The sequence below is a fragment of the Delphinus delphis genome, chromosome 7 (genome assembly GCF_949987515.2).
Source record: "Delphinus delphis chromosome 7, mDelDel1.2, whole genome shotgun sequence".
In the NCBI taxonomy this organism is placed as follows: Eukaryota; Metazoa; Chordata; class Mammalia; order Artiodactyla; family Delphinidae; genus Delphinus; species Delphinus delphis.
Window position 1 is genome coordinate 29,937,463 of NC_082689.1, and position 18,632 is coordinate 29,956,094.

General features: G+C 37.8%; 1 protein-coding gene across 7 annotated transcripts in view; it reads left to right on the plus strand.

The window, feature by feature from the left end:
* The window catches only part of INO80D (INO80 complex subunit D), a 61,122-nt gene that overhangs the window by 7,770 nt on the left and 34,720 nt on the right, over positions 1-18,632 (plus strand). For 4 of the 7 annotated variants that reach the window (XM_060016235.1, XM_060016236.1, XM_060016237.1 and 1 more), the window contains exons 2-4: positions 11,659-11,751; positions 11,856-12,102; positions 17,054-17,796. In XM_060016235.1, coding sequence (XP_059872218.1) covers positions 11,885-12,102; positions 17,054-17,796 — 961 coding nt within the window. In that variant the 5' untranslated portion in view covers positions 11,659-11,751; positions 11,856-11,884. Of the gene's footprint in view, positions 1-11,473; positions 11,752-11,855; positions 12,103-17,053; positions 17,797-18,632 lie in introns of those variants that run through there. The other 3 variants (XM_069540841.1, XM_060016239.1, XM_060016238.1) reach the window with 3 other exon arrangements.

An 18,632-nucleotide genomic window follows, 5' to 3' on the forward strand; every position in this document is an offset into this window, starting at 1 on the left:
TTGCAAATATTTTCTCCCATTCTGAGGGTTGTCTTTTGGTCTTGTTTATGGTTTCCTTTGCTGTGCAAAAGCTTTAAGTTTCACTAGGTCCCATTTGTTTGTTTTTATTTCCATTTCTCTAGGAGGTGGGTCAGAAAGGATCTTGCTGTGATTTATGTCATAGAGTGTTCTGCCTATGTTTTCTTCTAAGAGTATTATAGTGTCTGGCCTTACATTTAGGTCTTTAATCCATTTTGAGTTTATTTTTGTGTATGGTGTTAGGGAGTGTACTAATTTCATACTTTTACATGTACCTGTCCAGTTTTTCCCAGCACCACTTATTGAAGAGGCTCTTTTCTCCACTGTATATTCTTGCCTCCTTTATCAAAGATAAGGTGACCATATGTGCGTGGGTTTATCTCTGGGCTTTCTATGCTGTTCCATTGATCTATATTTCTGTTTTTGTGCCAGTACCATACTGTCTTGATTACTGTAGCTTTGTAGTATAGTCTGAAGTCAGGGAGCCTGATTCCTCCAACTCCATTTTTCATTCTCAAGATTGCTTTGGTTATTCGGAGTCTTGTGTTTCCATACAAATTGTGAATTTTTTTGTTCTAGTTCTGTAAAAAATGCCAGTGGTAGTTTGATAGGGATTGTATTGGATCTGTAGATTGCTTTGGGTAGTAGAGTCTTTTTCACAATGTTGATTTTTCCAATCCAAGAACATGGTATATCTCTCCATCTATTTGTATCATCTTTAATTTCTTTCATCAGTGTCTTATAATTTTCTGCATACAGGTCTTTTGTCTCCACAAGAGGGAAGAGATATGGGAACATATGTATATGTATAACTGATTCACTTTGTTATAAAACAGAAACTAACACACCACTGTAAAGCAATTATACTCCAATAAAGATGTTAAAAAAAAAAAGAAATATAAACAGGGACTTCAGGGGAAAAAAAAAAGCTTATCTTTCTTACTTTTCTCCCTGCTAATGTCTTTTTTTTTTTTTTTGCGGTACGCGGGCCTCTCACTGTTGTGGCCTCTCGCATTGCGGAGCACAGGCTATGGACACGCAAGCTCAGCGGCCGTGGCTCATGGGCCCAGCCACTCCGCGGCATGTGGGATCTTCCCGGACCGGGGCACGAACCCGTGTCCCCTGCATTGGCAGGCGGACTCTCAACCACTGCGCCACCAGGGAAGCCCCCTGCTAATGTCTTATTCCTCCGTTTTTGCAGAAGAAAGAAACTGGAAAGGAATTTATTTTTCATTAAACTCAGCATGTAATATCAAGAAGGATTTTTTTGTTTTGTTTTACACCGACCCATATTTCCTTCTCTTGAATTTCAGTATATGGATATGTTTGCTGTGAAAGTATTCTTTCTGTGGGTCTATTCTTAGTAATAAGTTATTTTTGCTTTTTTGGTAATAATAAGAGTGTATATTCTACTGCTGCTCTTAAGTGCTTAATTACCTTAATTCTCTTATTTAAGGGAGCATAGATCTGTTTGTATTCTAATTCTAAACAAGTTATTTCCACAGCGGAATATAGTATGTACTATAGCTGTGATAAATTTAGTCTGGTTAGGATTTTTTTTTTTAGTGATATTCATCGTGTATTAAAAGGTAGAGCTTAGGTATAGTTCTAAGTGGATTAGTCAGTGGGATTGTATTTAAATATTAGGGTCTGTAAGCCATTTGATTAAGATCATGTGGACTTTATAAATTATATGTTTCATCTCTTATTTTATCTTACAATGAATGTCAATGAGTGAAGGCCATGTGAACTTCATCTTTGGTGGAGTAGGGGTGAGGAACTTAAGTGGTGGGAGGCTAGACGTAAAAAATGAAAAATATATAGTTTTTTTTTTCTTCCCCTGAGATCTACCTTAGCGCTTTTGTGATGATTTCTTCTTTAATTTAAAAGGAAAAACCTGTTAATGTAGAGAAGACCAGATGAATAGTTGTTTCCAGTTTACAGACAAAGTGATTTTTTTTTGGCCATGCCATGCGGCATGCAGGATCTTAGTTCTCCAACCGGGGGTCGAACCAGTGCCCCCTGCATTGGAAGTGCAGTCTTAACCACTGGACTGCCAGGGAAGTCCCTATAGACAAAGTGGTTTTGATATTAAATAATACTCATTAAGAAGGAAGTTAGATTTCAAAGCAGAGGGCCATTGTCCCCCAACATTCTTTCCTTTTATGGTATATAAAGTGAGTTTGAATACATTAAGGAATTGAAAATATAAGTATAAAGATTAAATTGGGCTTAAAATTTTTTTTTATTAGTTTAATTTATTTTTGGCTGCATTGGGTCTTTGTTGCTACGTGCAAGTTTCCCTAGTTGCGGCGAGCAGCGATACTCTTCTTCGTTGTGGTGCACAGGCTTCTCACTGTGGTGGCTTCCCTTGTTGCTGAGCATGGGCTCTAGGCATTCGGGCTCTAGAGCGCAGGCTCAGTAGTTGTGGCGCGGTGGCTGAGTTGCTCCGCGACATGTGGGATCTTCCTGGACCAGGGATCGAACCTGTGTCCCCTGCATTGGCAGGTGGATTCTTAACCACTGCGCCACCAGGGAAGTCCCTGAATTGGGCTTTTAAAAGAGGGATTTGAAAATGGAGAACAGGTAGGTGATTGTTCAAAAAGGAGATGGAAAGTTGGCTTTTAGTAGGACTTTAATACGTTAAAAATCAAAGAAATATTAATAGAAAAAAAATAACAGGTAGATGTAAAAAAAACTAAGGTTGAAGAGAAGTTGTTTATAAGATATTGCAATTAAACACCCATTTGTAATGGCATAGAGGTCATTAGCAAGAGCTTTGGCACCTTGTGGCAAACGCTGAAAGAGGGCAGTTGGATAGATTAATGAATTCTTAGAGTTAGGAGGAAGTTGAATAGGTAGATTTTAATTCAGAAGATGTTGGGGGTAGGAGTTTATTAATTAATTTATTTATTTTTGCTGTGTTGGGTCTTCGTTTCTGTGCGAGGGCTTTCTCTAGTTGTGGCAAGCGGGGCCACTCTTCATCGTGGCGCGTGGGCCTCTCGCTATCGCGGCCTCTCTTGTTGCGGAGCACAGGCTCCAGACGCGCAGGCTCAGTAGCTGTGGCTCACGGGCCCAGTTGCTCCGCGGCATGTGGGATCCTCCCAGACCAGGGCTTGAACCCGTGTCCCCTGCATTAGCAGGCAAATTCTCAAACACTGTGCCACCAGGGAAAACCCCTTACATTGTGTTTTGTTTTGTTTTGTTTTTTTGCAGTATGCGGGCCTCTCACTGTTGTGGCTTCTCCCGTTGCGGAGCACAGGCTCCGTACACGCAGGTTCAGTGGCCATGGGTCATGGGCCTAGCCGCTCCGTGGCATGTGGGATCTTCCCGGACCGGGGCACGAACCCGTGTCCCCTGCATCGGCAGGCGGACTCTCAACCACTGCGCCACCAGAGAAGCCCCTTACATTGTTTTAAAAAACATTATTTGCCAGATAGACATTGGGTAGCAAATTATGTGAATCTATTTGATGAAACGTTTGGTGTTACCTCAGATGTACTGCAATATTCAAAAAATTTAAAGCTTCTAAATTATACTTTCTCTTGGTATATGGCTATGGCTATTAGAAATTATTGTGTAGACTGTCTGAAGTACCAATTTAGTAATTTTTAAAAATTAATGATTGGTGGGTGAATCTAGTAATCTGTTTTGGGTAGACAACCTAGAATTGAGGTACTACACAAGCTATTATGTAGGCAGCATGTACTTATTGAGCAGCTATTAACTTCTGGGCACTATGCTGAGCTCTGGGATATAATGATGAGCAGAAAGCTGTTTATCCCTCTAGGAGCTTATTTCCAAAGGCGGAAGACAACGGAAGAACAGGCAATTAAAGTAGAATGTGATAAGGGTTAAAACAGGGAAATGCACAGAGTACCTCAGAGGAGCATGTAACTAACTCAGCCTTAGGGAATCTGCATGTGGTGACAACTGAGCTGTGTTCTGAGGCTAGGGCTGGCTGGAGGAGGGGGCACAAAGAGGAAGACATCCGTTGCTCTGGACAGAGGGCCTATCCTTGGGCTTAGGGAGACCAGAGGCGCCTGGGTGCTCAGAGCTCTGGGTGAAGTCCTCCAGTTATTCACTTTCTTTCTATTGAGTGCCTCTCATTGCATAGATTATAATCTTTTCAGGGAAAAAATTATGTCTTTTACTATTAATATCCTCTATAGCTTCTCCGAAAATGATGGACTTGCCATCAGTGTTTAATAAATAAATACTTGTCATTAAAGCTAGAATCACATGGATTTGACGTAGTGAAAATGAATCAAGTTTAGTAACTTCTTTAATAACATGTTGATTCTTTAAAATAAACAGAAAATAACGTAAGGAATATGTTTGTTGTAAAACTTAGATAATTTGTTTTATGATTTTGATTTTATTTTGGTACATTTTACTATACAGAATTTTAAAAGATACTTCTGGTTAATGATGTCAGAATACTGACATCTCTGTTCTCTAAACCAACTAAAAAGAATAAGGAGAATGAGAAACAGAAGAAAAACTCAATCATTGATAACTAAAAAAACCCTTGTAATCAGAATATATGAATTAGTGCTATTTAAGTGCAGTGGGAATGGAACCAGGGCAAGAGAGGATGCAAGGAGAGGATGATTTCCTCTGTAGAACTCAAGCAAAGTGGGGGGAGCAGCTTCCTCCCAAGTAGGTGACACACCATGTGGACGAAACTAGTGATCCCCTTACTAGGAATGTCAAAGTTGGTATATACATTGTGCTCCCTGAGTGGCAGGAGAGGTGGGGTTGAATAACAAACCGTAGAGTCCTACTATTTTTGCAAGAAGTTGAGAGTAGAGGAGAAACTGGCAGCATGCAGCCATATAGCTGCTGATCTGGTCAACTGAACAGAAATAAAGCCTAAATTATCATCCCCTAATCTATGCCATGTGGGCCCCTGCGAGTTGGGGAGACTAATCCAACATTGAGTCAAGCCTTAAGGGAGGAGTGTTGGAGATGATCATTTTCAGAAAGAACAGAGAAAGTGAAAACTATGAATAAATAGTTCCTTATGCTGGGAGGTGGTGTGCAGAGTTGGGGGCGAGACATGGCTCCTCTGAAACAGGAGTTTAAAGATGAGATACAAAAGCTCAAGAAATAAATAAGATATAAGAGTGAGCTCAGGGAACCAGGGTATGAAATAAAAGAGGAAAATATAGTCATTGTAGAAATGAAGGTCACTTTCAAAACAGCACATATACACTATAGCTGATGATAATGGAGGTGAGCTTGAGAAATTTGAACAATCCAAAATGGAAAAAGTAAAAATAAAGACTAGAGGGCTTCCCTGGTGGCTCAGTGGTTGAGAGTCCACCTGCTGATGCAGGGGACACAGGTTCGTGCCCCGGTCCGGGAAGATCCCACATGCCACGGAGCGGCTGGGCCCATGCGCCATGGCCGTCCGGAGCCTGTGCTTCGCAACGGGAGAGGCCACAACAGAGAGAGACCCGCGTACCGCAAATAAATAAATAAACGAAAAATAAAGACTAGAGACAGACAGATATGGAAGACAGTAAATCTAGCATACCAATAATTGGTACCCCTGAAGGATACAATAGAATAAATGAAGTAGAAAAAAAAATTCAAGATACTAAGGAAGAGTTTCCCACAATAAAAGACGAAATTCTAGAATGGCTTCTAGTATTTAAATATAGAGACTTAAAAAAATTTTTTTTTTAATTTTTGGCCACACCACGTGGCTTACGGGATCTTAATACCCTGACCAGGGATTGAACCCTGGCCCCGGCAGTGAGAGTGCTGAGTCCTAACCACTGGATCGCCAGGGAATTCCCATAAAGACTTTTATTGTTAGGTTAAAGTGGGGGGGAAAAAAAATCAAACCTCCGATAAAAGAGGCTGGCCTCAGGCTTTTTCATTCTAGGAGACATGGAAAAAAATTATACAAAGTCAATAGACAGAAAAGAAAAAAATATGATCCAAGACTTATGTCCAGACAAGCTATAGTTTAAGTATAATTTCAGTTGACTTATATTTTTAAACAAAAACCATGGCTTATTTTCCATAAATCAGTCCTTGGTGGGGAATGTGGAAAAGGGAGGTAAATATTTTATAAACTATTGAATCAAGAGATGAATTGAAAACGAAGTTAAAAGAGTAGTGATTAGCATCGAATAATTTTAAATGTAGGACAAACATTAATCTAAGGAAGAAACACTGAGTTGGAATGGGTAGGTAGTTAACAAAAACGGAATTTTTTCTCATTCATAACATGAGATTAATCACAATAATGCTAAATATACTAATTTTCTTAGTTTGGAGTAAAGAAATGTTATTTAAAGGACACAGACTATAAATCTTCCAAGAAAATAGACTGTATAGTGAAATATGTAATAAAAAGATAGAATTGAAAGCTAAAAACAATACAAAAAATAAGGTAATAAAATTAAGATGAAACATTTGTCATGTAAGTAAATACAAAATTATTAATTGGATGAACTCATTTATTAAAAGAAAATGACTCAGATTGGAGCAAAAAAGTCAAACCTGTTAAGAGGTGCGTCTAAAAATGGGACCAACAAATAATAATTTAGTAAATATTTTAGGCTTTGTGGTACAACTACTAGTTCTACTGTTACAGCATGAAAGCAGTCATATACAACATGTAAATGAATGAACAGGACAGCCTTCCAATAAAACTTTATTTACAAAAACAGGCAGTGGGCCAAATTTGTCTTATAAGCCAGTGTTTGCTGACCTGTGATCTAAAACAGTGCCTCAGAAAACCTGAGAGTAAAATGATGGGTAAAGACTTAACCAGCAAGTTCACATCCAAAAAAATGGAGTCCAGGTATTAGTGTCAGACAAGGTTGAATTCAAGACAAAAAGCATCAATTGAGTTATATTTCCTAATGATAAAGAGTGACAGTCTAGTGATCATGAATCTCTGTATCAAATAATACAGCTTTAAAATTTATAAAATAAATACAAGGAGAAACAAATAAGATGATAGTAGGAGATTTTGATTCATCTCTTCCAGCTCTTGGTAGATAGAGAAAGCAAACGAAATAAGTAATAACATAGTGAATGTTAATAGCATGATATATGATACAACTAACAACATACCCTGGAAACAACGAATACTCTTTCCCAGGAATATCTGTTAGTCCCCAAATAAAAACTCAGTCAAATCCAAAATCAGAAATATATGCAGATTATGCTCCTTCTTTTTCTTTTTTCCTTGTGAATTTGTTTTTATTAGGATATAGGGGATGGGTTGAGAAATATCTCCGTGGGTTATGCCCCACCAGGGAAGTGTCCATTCTGATCTTCCTGGGATAACTTTTAGAACTTTTCCTTAGAGCTGCTATTCTTGCTGCCAGCAGACTCTAAAGGTCCACTGCTGAGTGGCTGCTCCTTGGAAGAGAATTTCCTCTTTTTCTTGGGGGCACTCTTGTTTCTGACTTCAGGGTCACTAACTGGTTCCTCCTTGGGGAACGATTTCTTCCTCTTGGGAAGACTTCCACTGCTAGCTGTCTCTTCAAGGTCACTGCTAACCAGCTTCTTGATTTCTTTTTCTTGGGTTTGGAGAAAGAGATGGGTCTTCCATTCCATTCTCCTGAGGAGCCTACTGGGGCTTTTGCTTTTCTTCATTTGGGGTCTTACACTCCTGGGAGGCAGCGGAGGACTTGCCCAGGGCATGAGTGTGTGCTGTAGTCAGCTCTCTGGGCTCTCAGCAAGGTCTCAGCACCTTTGTCCTTCCTCACACTCCTCTACACTGCTGCTGTTTTCTCAAGATGTGAGGGCAGTTGCAGCCAGCTGTTTCTCTTTTCCTTCTTCAAGTGTTTCTTCTGTTTCTCCAGCTTCCTTATAATCTCAGCATCTATTCTCTGCCTGAACCATTGCCTCCTTCATGACATCCATTCTTTTGTGGAATCTCTCCAGTCTTATAAGACAGCCGTTCCTCGACTTACTTATGAAGCTTCTCCCCAGATACGCTTGTGGGCACCTCAGAGAAGCAATCAGTTCATGAAGCAGTACTGCGTTTGTTTACTAGGTATCTGGAGATGCAGCCTTTGTTCTTGGTAGCTGCTAGGCCAATGAAGGTGGAATGGAAAATAAGTCCATATTTTGGGGTGTTACCCCTTGTCATCAGAGCTCTGGAAACTTGGTTCCTTTGTTGGGCCCAGAGAATCACTCAGACACCAGTATGCTCCTTATTCTTCTTTTTTTTTTTTTTTTGGTGGGATCTTAATTCCCTGACCAGGGATTGGACCTGGGCCCCCGGCAGTGGAAGCACGGAGTCCTAACCACTGGACCGCCAGGGAATTCCTAATGCTCCTTATTCTTAACTAGTACTAAAACAAAGGGAAGCATAAAACTCTACCATCTGAAAAAATTAAATAACTCTTGGGTCAAAGGAGAAATAAAAAAAATAAAATCCAAATCAACTAGAAAGTATTGATAATCAGAATTCTGTGTATTAGTACCTATGGGATATGATTAAAACAGTACTCAGGAAAATTCATAGATGTAAACAAATTACTAAGCAAGAAAAGAATGAAAATAAAAGAATTCAGCCCAAGAAGTTAACAAAATAATAAAATAAATGGAAAGAAAGCAGAAAGAATGAACAAATATAAAAGCAGAAATTGATGAATTAGAAAATACATGGAGGTGCTGATAAATCCAAGAGGTTTTTGTTTTGTTTTGTTTTGCTTTTGTTTTTTGGGGGAGGATATTGGTAAAAATATTAAACAGATAAACTCCTGTTGAACCCAATCATGAACAAAAGGAGGAAGCACAAATATCACGTATATGTGTGGACATACACAGAATATGAGAATGAGTCACAGATATTTAGAAATTTAAACGTAAGAGGTCACATTGCTAAATTGTGTGCAGATAAACTTGAAAACCTGATCTGCAGAACACACTAGCAGGCCCAGGCAACTTTCTAAGTAACATTATAACTACAATGCTTTTTAACTGTTCAGGAACATAGATTTTATAAATTGTTTTTTAAAATATTATATTAACACCTAATTCTGCCAAAGCACAAAAAAAACCTCTAGACATTCTCAAAAATACAAAAATCAGAAATCCTCAATATTAGCAACTGTAACTCAGCCATACATTAGAAGGATAATGCATGATGACCAAGTTGCTTTCATCCCAGGAGTGTAAGAAGAGTACAGTATCAGGAAATACTAAATAGTAAATTTTTTTTTTTGCGGTACACGGGCCCTCCACTGCTGCGGCCTCTCCCGTTGCGGAGCACGCAGGCCCAGCGGTCACGGCTCACGGGATCCTCCCGGACCGGGGCACGAACCCGCGTGCCCTGCATCGGCAGGCGGACTCCCAACCACTGCGCCACCAGGGAAGCCCAATACTAAATATTTTTAGTACATATTTTTAAAAGTACAAAAGAGAAAAATGATCATTTCCCTAGAAGCTGGGAAAGAATTCAGTAAAAATTAACCATCAATTCTGAGTTTTTTTTTAAAAAAGAAACAACTTTTAATAAAGTAGGAATTTCTTTATACTTCTTTAACATAACACAGAAGTCAGCATTATTGCTGCCATTACTCAAAACAGTTCTCATTTAAAGTTAGGAGTACCAGTGGTTGCTATTATTAACATTGTTCCAGTAGTTCTAGCCAATGCAAATAGGAAAAAAGAAGATGCATAAACATTGGAAAGAAAGGGGGAATCATCAATCTTGATAGATATGATGCCACCTAGATATAATATGTCAGTAAAAAGTGAACATTAACCCTTCATATGATTTATAAAATATTCTCATACATATATAGGCTACTTTTTTCATACTGGCAGTTACTTTTTTCAGTCACTTATTTCCAGCCTATTTATTTCCTGAAGTTCATGTAGATTTACTTGGACTAATTCATGAAAGATTTATGTTTGCCAGGTGGATGAGCAGGCCAAAGAGGGTGTAAAAATGAAACAGCATGGGTTTGCTTTGAAATAATTTCCTGTCCTGAACATCCAGACCTTCGGGGCAGCTAAATTTAAATTTTTAGTCCAACTTTTCTTCCTTGCCTCCTGATAAAGTGAAAAGGGAAAGCTCTTATTTTTGTTTTACATTGATGTATGATTAGGTTTGCTCAGTAATAAATATGATTTTTATTAAGCAGGCTAATGTTTCAGGTTTTTTTTTTTTTTTGCTAAAGTAAGTGTAATGCTTCTCAAAGGTAGTACAAATTCTCTACCTTTATCATCAGCAGGTAAAATGTAGTAATAATAAGAACATTTATGAGTAATAACTTCTATTTCTTCAGTGCTTAACTTATACAAGGCATGGTACTTCGCGTGTTGCGTGCTTTGTATCATCGGATCCTTAGAGCAACCTGATAACATAGCTACTAATATTATCCCTATTTTACAGATGAGAAAACTGAGGTTAAATCATTTGTTCAAGGTGGATACTGTAGTTACCTTGGCAGATAATCAGACTTGAGCAGACTTATCTTCTGACTCTTCAAGGATTTATGTATCTTGTCATTCACTGGTATAAGGAGTTTCATATTTAGTTTTGGAAGTGACAGAGTGTTTCTTGAGTTTCTCTGTAGCTGGTATCTAAGCTGTTCATCAGCTGTCTGGGGGACTTCTGGAATGTGGAGAAGGTGGGTTAGACCAGTGGTCCCCACCCTTTTTGGCACCCGGGACCAGTTTCATGGAAGACAGTTTTTCTACGGACCGGTGGGGTGGTGGGGGTGATAGTTCAGGTGGTCATGTGGGCGATGGGGAGTGATGGGGAGTGGCAGATGCAGCATCGCTCACTCCCTGGCTGCCCACCTGGTGGGCCGCGGGTTCCGTCACGGGTCCACGGCCTGGGGGTTGGGGATCCCTGGGTTAGACCACAGCAGCCCCCTATGTCCTGATGTGACAGGTTAGTTGTTTCAGTTTCATTGCAGACTATATGGTGTTATGGTACATAAATGTTACTGCTGGACCTTTTGTGTGTAGAGAGATAGTGACTATTGTGTGATTGCTTCCTTCTGTTTTCTTAAACCTCCAAAGACTCATAAGCCATGATAATTATACTATAGCACAGTGTGCTGCAGAGCACTCAACTGAATGGTGGAAATGTGGTGAATAGTCTTTGGACTCAAGAAATTTACAGTCTGGATGGGATAGGTAGGGGGGAATATTAGAGGGAAAATGACTTTTTAAAACAGGAATTTGTTCTTTTTTTTGTAGTTTATAGAAACATTTGTTATAAGCTGCTAAATATTTTGCCAACATATCAAAAAATGTAGAAGTTCTGGGGGAAGTTTTGGGTCTATGAGTTCATTCCATTGTCATTTTAAAGAGACCTGGGTTCTGAAAATAGGCATAGCATGCAACCATCAGTAGTGAAAAAAGTGACTTGCCACCTTATGACATTAGTTTGGTGGAAGAGCCCTGCTGCTTTGAGTTATTTACAAAACTTAACCAAAGCAAAAATTATTTAGTTCAATTTGGAGTGGAAGGGCAACTTAATATTTTATAATGTGTCTTATTATTTGAATTCAATATTGGGATGTTGGATTACAATGAAGAATCCATCCTGTTAGGAAGGGTGATATCCTAGTATTTTACTTCCCAGATGAGCAAGCTTTGCTTATTTCTCTTTGTTAACTAGGCCTTTTGATATTTTTGTAGACAATCTGCTTCATCTTGATTCTGCAGCATTCCAAACTGTGGTATCCTTGGGGTTCTCTTAACATTGCTATGGTGCAGAAGATTTAAAATCAGGTATGGCTGTGGGGCAGAAGTCCCTCAGTGAAATTCTCAACTTAAATCTGCATTATACTCTCTGATTTATCATTTGGGTTTCTTTTTTTGTGGTGGTCTTTTAGCTGATGTTCACAAGGAATAGAGTCACGTGATGTATGAAGGGAAACATATACACTTCTCTGAGGTTGACAATAAGCCCTTGTGCTCATATAGCCCCAAACTGTGCAAGCAGCGGCGACTCAACGGCTACGCTTTCTGTATCAGACACGTTCTGGAGGACAAGACTGCCCCCTTCAAGCAATGTGAATATGTGGCCAAGTATAATAGCCAGCGCTGCACCAACCCCATCCCTAAATCAGAGGACCGCAGGTAAGCGCTGACAGTGGAAAGCAATCTTTGATTATTAATTAGTAGGCTTGGGAGTTGGTTTTTTTGGTTTGTTTGTGTTTTGATATGATGAACTTAAATGTTGAGTTCTGGGGGTAATCTAAGTAAACTTTAGAATGGTTCTAAAGATGAGTGATGGCAATATTTAAGAAATGGAGTAGTAACTTTGGGGAATTATTTGAAATGTATATTTGTTTTCTTCTTTTTTACTTAATAGACTTTCTAGGATTATTTTTTTAAAAAAATTTTTTTGCTTGAAGTCTTGGCACTGATGTGTTTGGTTTGTAGCCTTAGAAAGTATTTCCTGATTTCTCTACTTAGAATTTCATCAGCCAAAGTGAGAGAAATTATAGGAACTACTTAGGTGTTATAATTAATGATAATAATTTTAGAGTTTTTAAATCTTTGTTTGAAAGGTAGCAAATGGTATGTACTTATTGAAAAAGAGTTATTCAAAAGAATGATTACTTGAATCATTCAGATTTACTTCCTCTCAGACTTCTTTTGGTTAAAAAGGGTTCCATATAGACTATATTTACTATAATTTAGAAACTGTATTTTCATAGTAAAGTAGGCTTTTTGACTAGGATTATGAATTTATATTTTTCTGAGTTAAATAAAATGTGGAGGTGTTTTTAAAGGAGTCTTATGCTGATTATTCATCTTTCATATTCTTAGGAAAATTTATATGATTTCACATGTAATCTCTTTTTTTATGTCTCTTTATTCTCAGTTCTCCAGAAACCATGCTGATCATTGTAGGATATTACAGAGAGATGCATGCTTATTTTCCTAAAAGTTTCAAATACTTGTTATCTTTAGGTAGAAATTTGAACTTTTTACTTCTGTCTTTAAAAAATACATATACAACCTTTATTTTTGTTCCTATATATAAGCGAATGTCACCTACGTAAATTGGTTGAAAAGGAATCATGTATTTTATGTGTCATGGTGAGCAACTTTTAAACTTTTAGGGTGAAATAAATAATTTGTGTTGATAAATATCCCACGAAAGTGAGTATAGTATAATGTGGTGATTTGGGAATACTCTCGTAGAATTTCTAATGAGCACTTTAGGCTTCAGATTACAATACCTGAAAGTTAGAAACAGCTGTTTAGTGAGGAAAGGAATAAAATTTTAATCTCAGGTGAGAAAGGTACCAAGGTATTAGGCTAAGCATGTCTTTCCAGTTGGTTTTAGCTGACTGAAAATAATTTCTTACTGCTGCCCTTTTCTAACTTGAAGAATGGATGGACTTAGATTAACTTTTTTACTTCAAGATCCATTATAATCACATTTCTATAATTTTGTCTTAAATTTAGTTTATCACACACAGTTGCAATTTTTGTCAACCTTGGATTTTTTTTATTTCAGTCGACGTGTTATCTTAATAGCTAAAAGCAAGAAGTAAAGTGAGAGTCACTCTGAATTTCTCCAAAATATTAATTCTCTGAAGCATACGTCTTCACCTTTATATTTGAAGTAATTTTCGTTTTTTAGAACAAGAAGGGAAAGGACTTTTGTGTTGCTGTGTCAAGAGAAACTAGGCTTAATAAATGCTAAGTTATACATTTTTTCAGAATTGGTCCAAAATCACATCACAAATGCTATGAATACTTTTCTTGTTGTAGGGTTGATTGAAAACAGATTAAAGTAGACATTAGTAGGAGGTAATATATTACCTCAAGAAACCCAGATTGAATTCATGTAATAATATGTTTAAACCTGTGTATAAATATAATAGTTATAACTGTACTATATGATACAGTGAAGAAAAGATTAATATTCTTTTGAAAATAAGCTTTTATCATTGTTAAGGCAGTTACTCCTTGGACACTTACGGATTTGACATGGTTTTATGTATAGTTTTAGAAAACAAATTCCCAAGGACTTTTAATTGACAGAATTATCTGGTTGGTAGTCAGCTAGAGGAAGCTTCTTAATATCTGGTGTGTAACTTAACCTGGTGTGTATTATAAGTGCTAACTTATGGGATTCTGTCTTTTCGATAGAATAGTGTTATGTTCGGTAGAAGTACTGGTATAATTGAAAAGTCCATTTTCTAATATACAGTGGGAAGCTAAGGCCCATTACTGTAGCCTTGATAGCTTAGAGATAAATGGGTATATTAAGTTGGTTACTTTATATAGTATTTTAAATTTAAGTTTGATATAATTTTATATATATATTTATTTAATGGTATGTATTTACCAAGAAATTTTCTTGTTTCCTATATTTATTCTTTTCTAAAACAACTTAAGATATAATTCACATACCGTACAAGTCACGCATTTGAAATGTACAATTCAGTATTTGTTAGTTTATTTACAGGAGTGTGCACCTATCAACACAGTCTAATTTTACATTTTCATCCCCTCAAAACAACCCATTTGCAGTCAGTTCCCTGTATTCTTTTAGACTGGAAATTCATATTTGCATTACTTTAAATGCTGTTCATAACGAAGCTGTTCTAATTCTAGTTATGAAGAATTTTCCCTTTTAGAAGAGGCAGAGTTTTTAAGAGTTCAGGCTAAATGTTGTGATAGTGTGACAGTGGCTGGAGTGGGAGTTGAGGGTGGGGTTGAAGGAGGACTGTACATGCGGATTTGCCTCTGCTGGATTAGGTAATGTAGTACATAGTAGCCTCATTTACCAGTCCAGGCTGCCCATGTAAATGAGCAGAAGAGTTTGATTTCTAAATTTAAAAAACCCACTTCATTTCTCCCCACTAATAGTACTAATCCTTTTGTTAATTTGAAAATGAGTAGAAAATAACAAAAACCATTAACTCTTTGTTGGGAAGCTTAGTACAGTTATCCCAGAAACCCTTTTCCCTGTTGGCTGCAGCTTTATGACTCTGTTCTGTTTAAGGTGTGTAAGGGACCTAGCTCAAACCTGCTAGGCACACGCGTGTGCGTGCACGCGCGCACACACACACACACACACACAGTGTAACGTCTCTTTACTGTCCAGAAAGCTTTTTCTTAATAGTTCTATTTAAAATTAAAGAGTGCCTCTGATAGATTTATTTTTAAGACAAACCAACAAAACCATGTGTCCTGATTTTTGGTGAATCTGTGTTTTTAACAATCATTAAAACAGTTTTTTGTTGCAGCCCATTGAGTTTGGGGATTGGCATTATTTACTTTATTGCCTTTTTCCCCAAACTGTGTTCTATGGAGATGTCATAAATATGCTGCAATAAAATAGGTGCCGTTTTAAATGTGTTTGGGAAGCAATGCTATATGGGTAGATTTCTACCCTTGGTGTATAATGCACAGTATCATACAGAATGCTTTGAGAGGTTGTTTAGCAGAAACAAATGATGAAATCATTATTTAATTCTGTTTAAGCCAGCATTTTCCAAATTTATTTAAGCATGGAATACTGTTTTTATGACATACTTGTTAACATACCTTGGAACTGCATGAGGTATACCAGTTTAGGAAATACTACTTTTCTACTGGTTAGAAGCCTTCACAGGATTTCAGTGAAATTTATTGGAATAACATGCATTCTACTTTCTCATTATGTAGAAGGATTCTGTCTTTTCATAGTATTTTTAAAATATTATTTATATTACAGAAGTAACCTGCTCATTGTTGAAGACTTATTGAGTCTTTGTGAGCTTTGACTTTTATTTTTTTCTATTTTTTTAATTGAAGTATAGTTGATTTACAATGTTGTGTTAATTTCTGCTGTATAGCACAGTGATTCAGTTATACATATATATACATTCTTCTTCATAGTCTTTTCCATTATAGTTTATCACAGGATATTAAATATTGTTTCCTGTGCTATACAAGCTTTGATTTTTAGTTTGTCTCAGCTCTGTCACTTTCCAGATAGGTGGCTTTGGGCAAGTTATTTAATTTGTATAAAATTTAGTTTCCTCATCTGTATAAAGGGCATTATTTTAGTACCTACTGCAGGTAGAAACTAGCTAGAGGAGATAATCCATGTACTTAACACGTGACTGGCTATTGAGAAACTCATTTAATCGATTATCGCACTAACTAGTTTTATTATTTCATTTTCTCCTTCTCCCTCTCTCTCTTTGTGTGTGTATGTGTGTGTGTGTGTAGAACACACACAGTAGACATTTGACATTCTTTTTTTTTTTTAAACTTTTTATTTTATATTGGAGCATAGCCGATTAACAATGTTGTGATAGTTTCAGGTGCACAGCAAAGTGACTCAGCCATACATATACAGGTATCCATTCTCCCCCAGACTCCCCTCTCATCCAGGCTGCCGCATAACACTGAGCAGAGTGCCCTGTGCTATACAGTAGGTCCTTGTTGGTTATCCTTTTTAAATACAGCAGTGCGTACATGTGGATCCCGCACGCCCTGACTATCCCTTCCCTCCATCCTTCCCCCCTCCCCCCATAACCATAAGTTCATTCTCTAAGTCTGTGAGCCGGTTTCTGTTTTGTAAATACGTTCATTTGTATCATTTCTTTGACATTTAACATTCTGAAGTGTTATGTCGTAAGATCTTTGTGAATCTCCAATACTTGAATGGCATTGGGACATGTATTTTTTTCTCCATAAGAGAATTTTAAGTGATCCTTTAGACTCCTGATGAGCTACTTTGTATGCTATGAATAGAGAATAACAAAGCAGTGTGAGAAGCAATAGCTGCGTGGTTGGTTATCCAGGGCCACTCACTATTTGAATGACTTGCTTCTGTCTGGCAGCCTCTTCACATGTGCAATTCATATATTTGCTTTAGCAAAATTGCACAGACTTTGAGGATTGCTTGAGGGTAGTGGAAGTTGTATAAATCACATCCATGAATGCCAAAGAGTTATTATAGTCATGCATTTTGAACATATTAGGATTCACATTTTATGATACGTAGTTTTATATTCTCCTTTTCTTAATATGTATCATGAACATTTTCCTGTATATGTGTGTATTTTTAAAGGTACTGCAACAGCCACTTGCAGGTACTTGGCTTTATCCCGAAAAAAGAGAGGAAGAAAAAGAATGATCCTATAGATGAGGTAAAGGTCAGGCACCAGATGGATACCATGGCCTTTAGCCTGACGGTGCCCACGTTGGCCTTGAAGATGCCCAATGGACTGGATGGAATGTCCCTCTCTCCACCGGGGGCAAGGGTCCCTCTCCACTACCTGGAAACTGAGTTGGAAGACCCATTTGCTTTCAACGAGGAAGATGATGACCTAAAGAAAGGGGCAACTGTGAGAAAGAAGTTGCAGAGCAAGTTGGCCCAGAATCGGCAGCGCCAGAGAGAGACAGAGATTTTAAAAGTTCGACAAGAGCACTTTAGTCCCCCTCCTGCACCTTCTCAGCAGCAGCCTCCGCAGCAGCACTCCCACCTGTCACCTTTATCCACTTTAAAACCTCCAGCGCCACCGCAGGGTCTAGTCTGCAAGTCACCTCAACCTCAGAACACCAGCCTACCAATGCAGGGAGTGGCCCCCACTCCACACACTATAGCACAAGCCAGGCAGTTGTCTCACAAGAGGCCTCTGCCCCTCCTGCCATCTAGTAGGGCTCCCGTCGTGGACCCGCCCAGGACTGACCGGGTCCTTATGAAAGCCACAGCCTTCTCTCCACACTTCTCTTGTATAAGTCGACTGCAGAGACTGGTGAAACTGTGCACCCAAAAACATCAGCTGGACACTGATCTGTTTCCCCATTTAGGTGAGTTACCGTCTATTTTACCATATCATGTGTGTGTAATGTGACAAGACGTGCCTATTGCACAAGGTTTTATTTTCATAACCTTCTCATGTAATAGGAGTAAAAGAATACTTGGACAGAGTGGTCAATTAAAGATTCGTATTTAGGTAGACCGCTTTAAAGTAAATATGCTACTGGACAGGACAGTGACTGGTGAACAGGTTACAGAAGAAATAGGAGCTGGGAATTTAGAATTCCAGTTATAGCTTCTAGCAGTAGTAGTAGCAGTATTAAAAGCAGTTGTGTTTGGTTTTGTGCCTCTGAGCTCAGTCCCTGTGTGTCTAATGAAGTTCTCCACATGTCTTATCACAGGACTTTGGAATAAGATAGCATTGTAAATATCTGCTGACAGTTTTCTGAAAAAAAAAAAATCTTAAAGTAATACCTGTTCACAATTGGAAAGCAAAAAATTACAGATAAAACTTTAATGTAGTCAAATGTCTGTCTTTCCTTTGCTTCTGAGTTTTATCTTACTCAAGAAAATCTCTCTGATAGCGAGTTTATACAGTTATTCTGTATTTTCTATTAATAGTTTGTTTATTTTTGATCATTTAAGCCTTTGATTCACTTGGAATTTATTCTTGAATGTGTTGTGAGTTGTGATTCTAACTTTAGGAAAAATTATTTGCATGACATATGACAGCAATAGAAAAATGGGAAAAGGATGGGAATAGAGGAAGAAGAAATATAAATGGTCAATAAACAAATGAAAACCTCAATCCTCGTAACAGACGAGGAAACGCAAATTAAAGTAACAATGAGTTACCATCATATTGGCAAAAAGTATATCTGTTGTT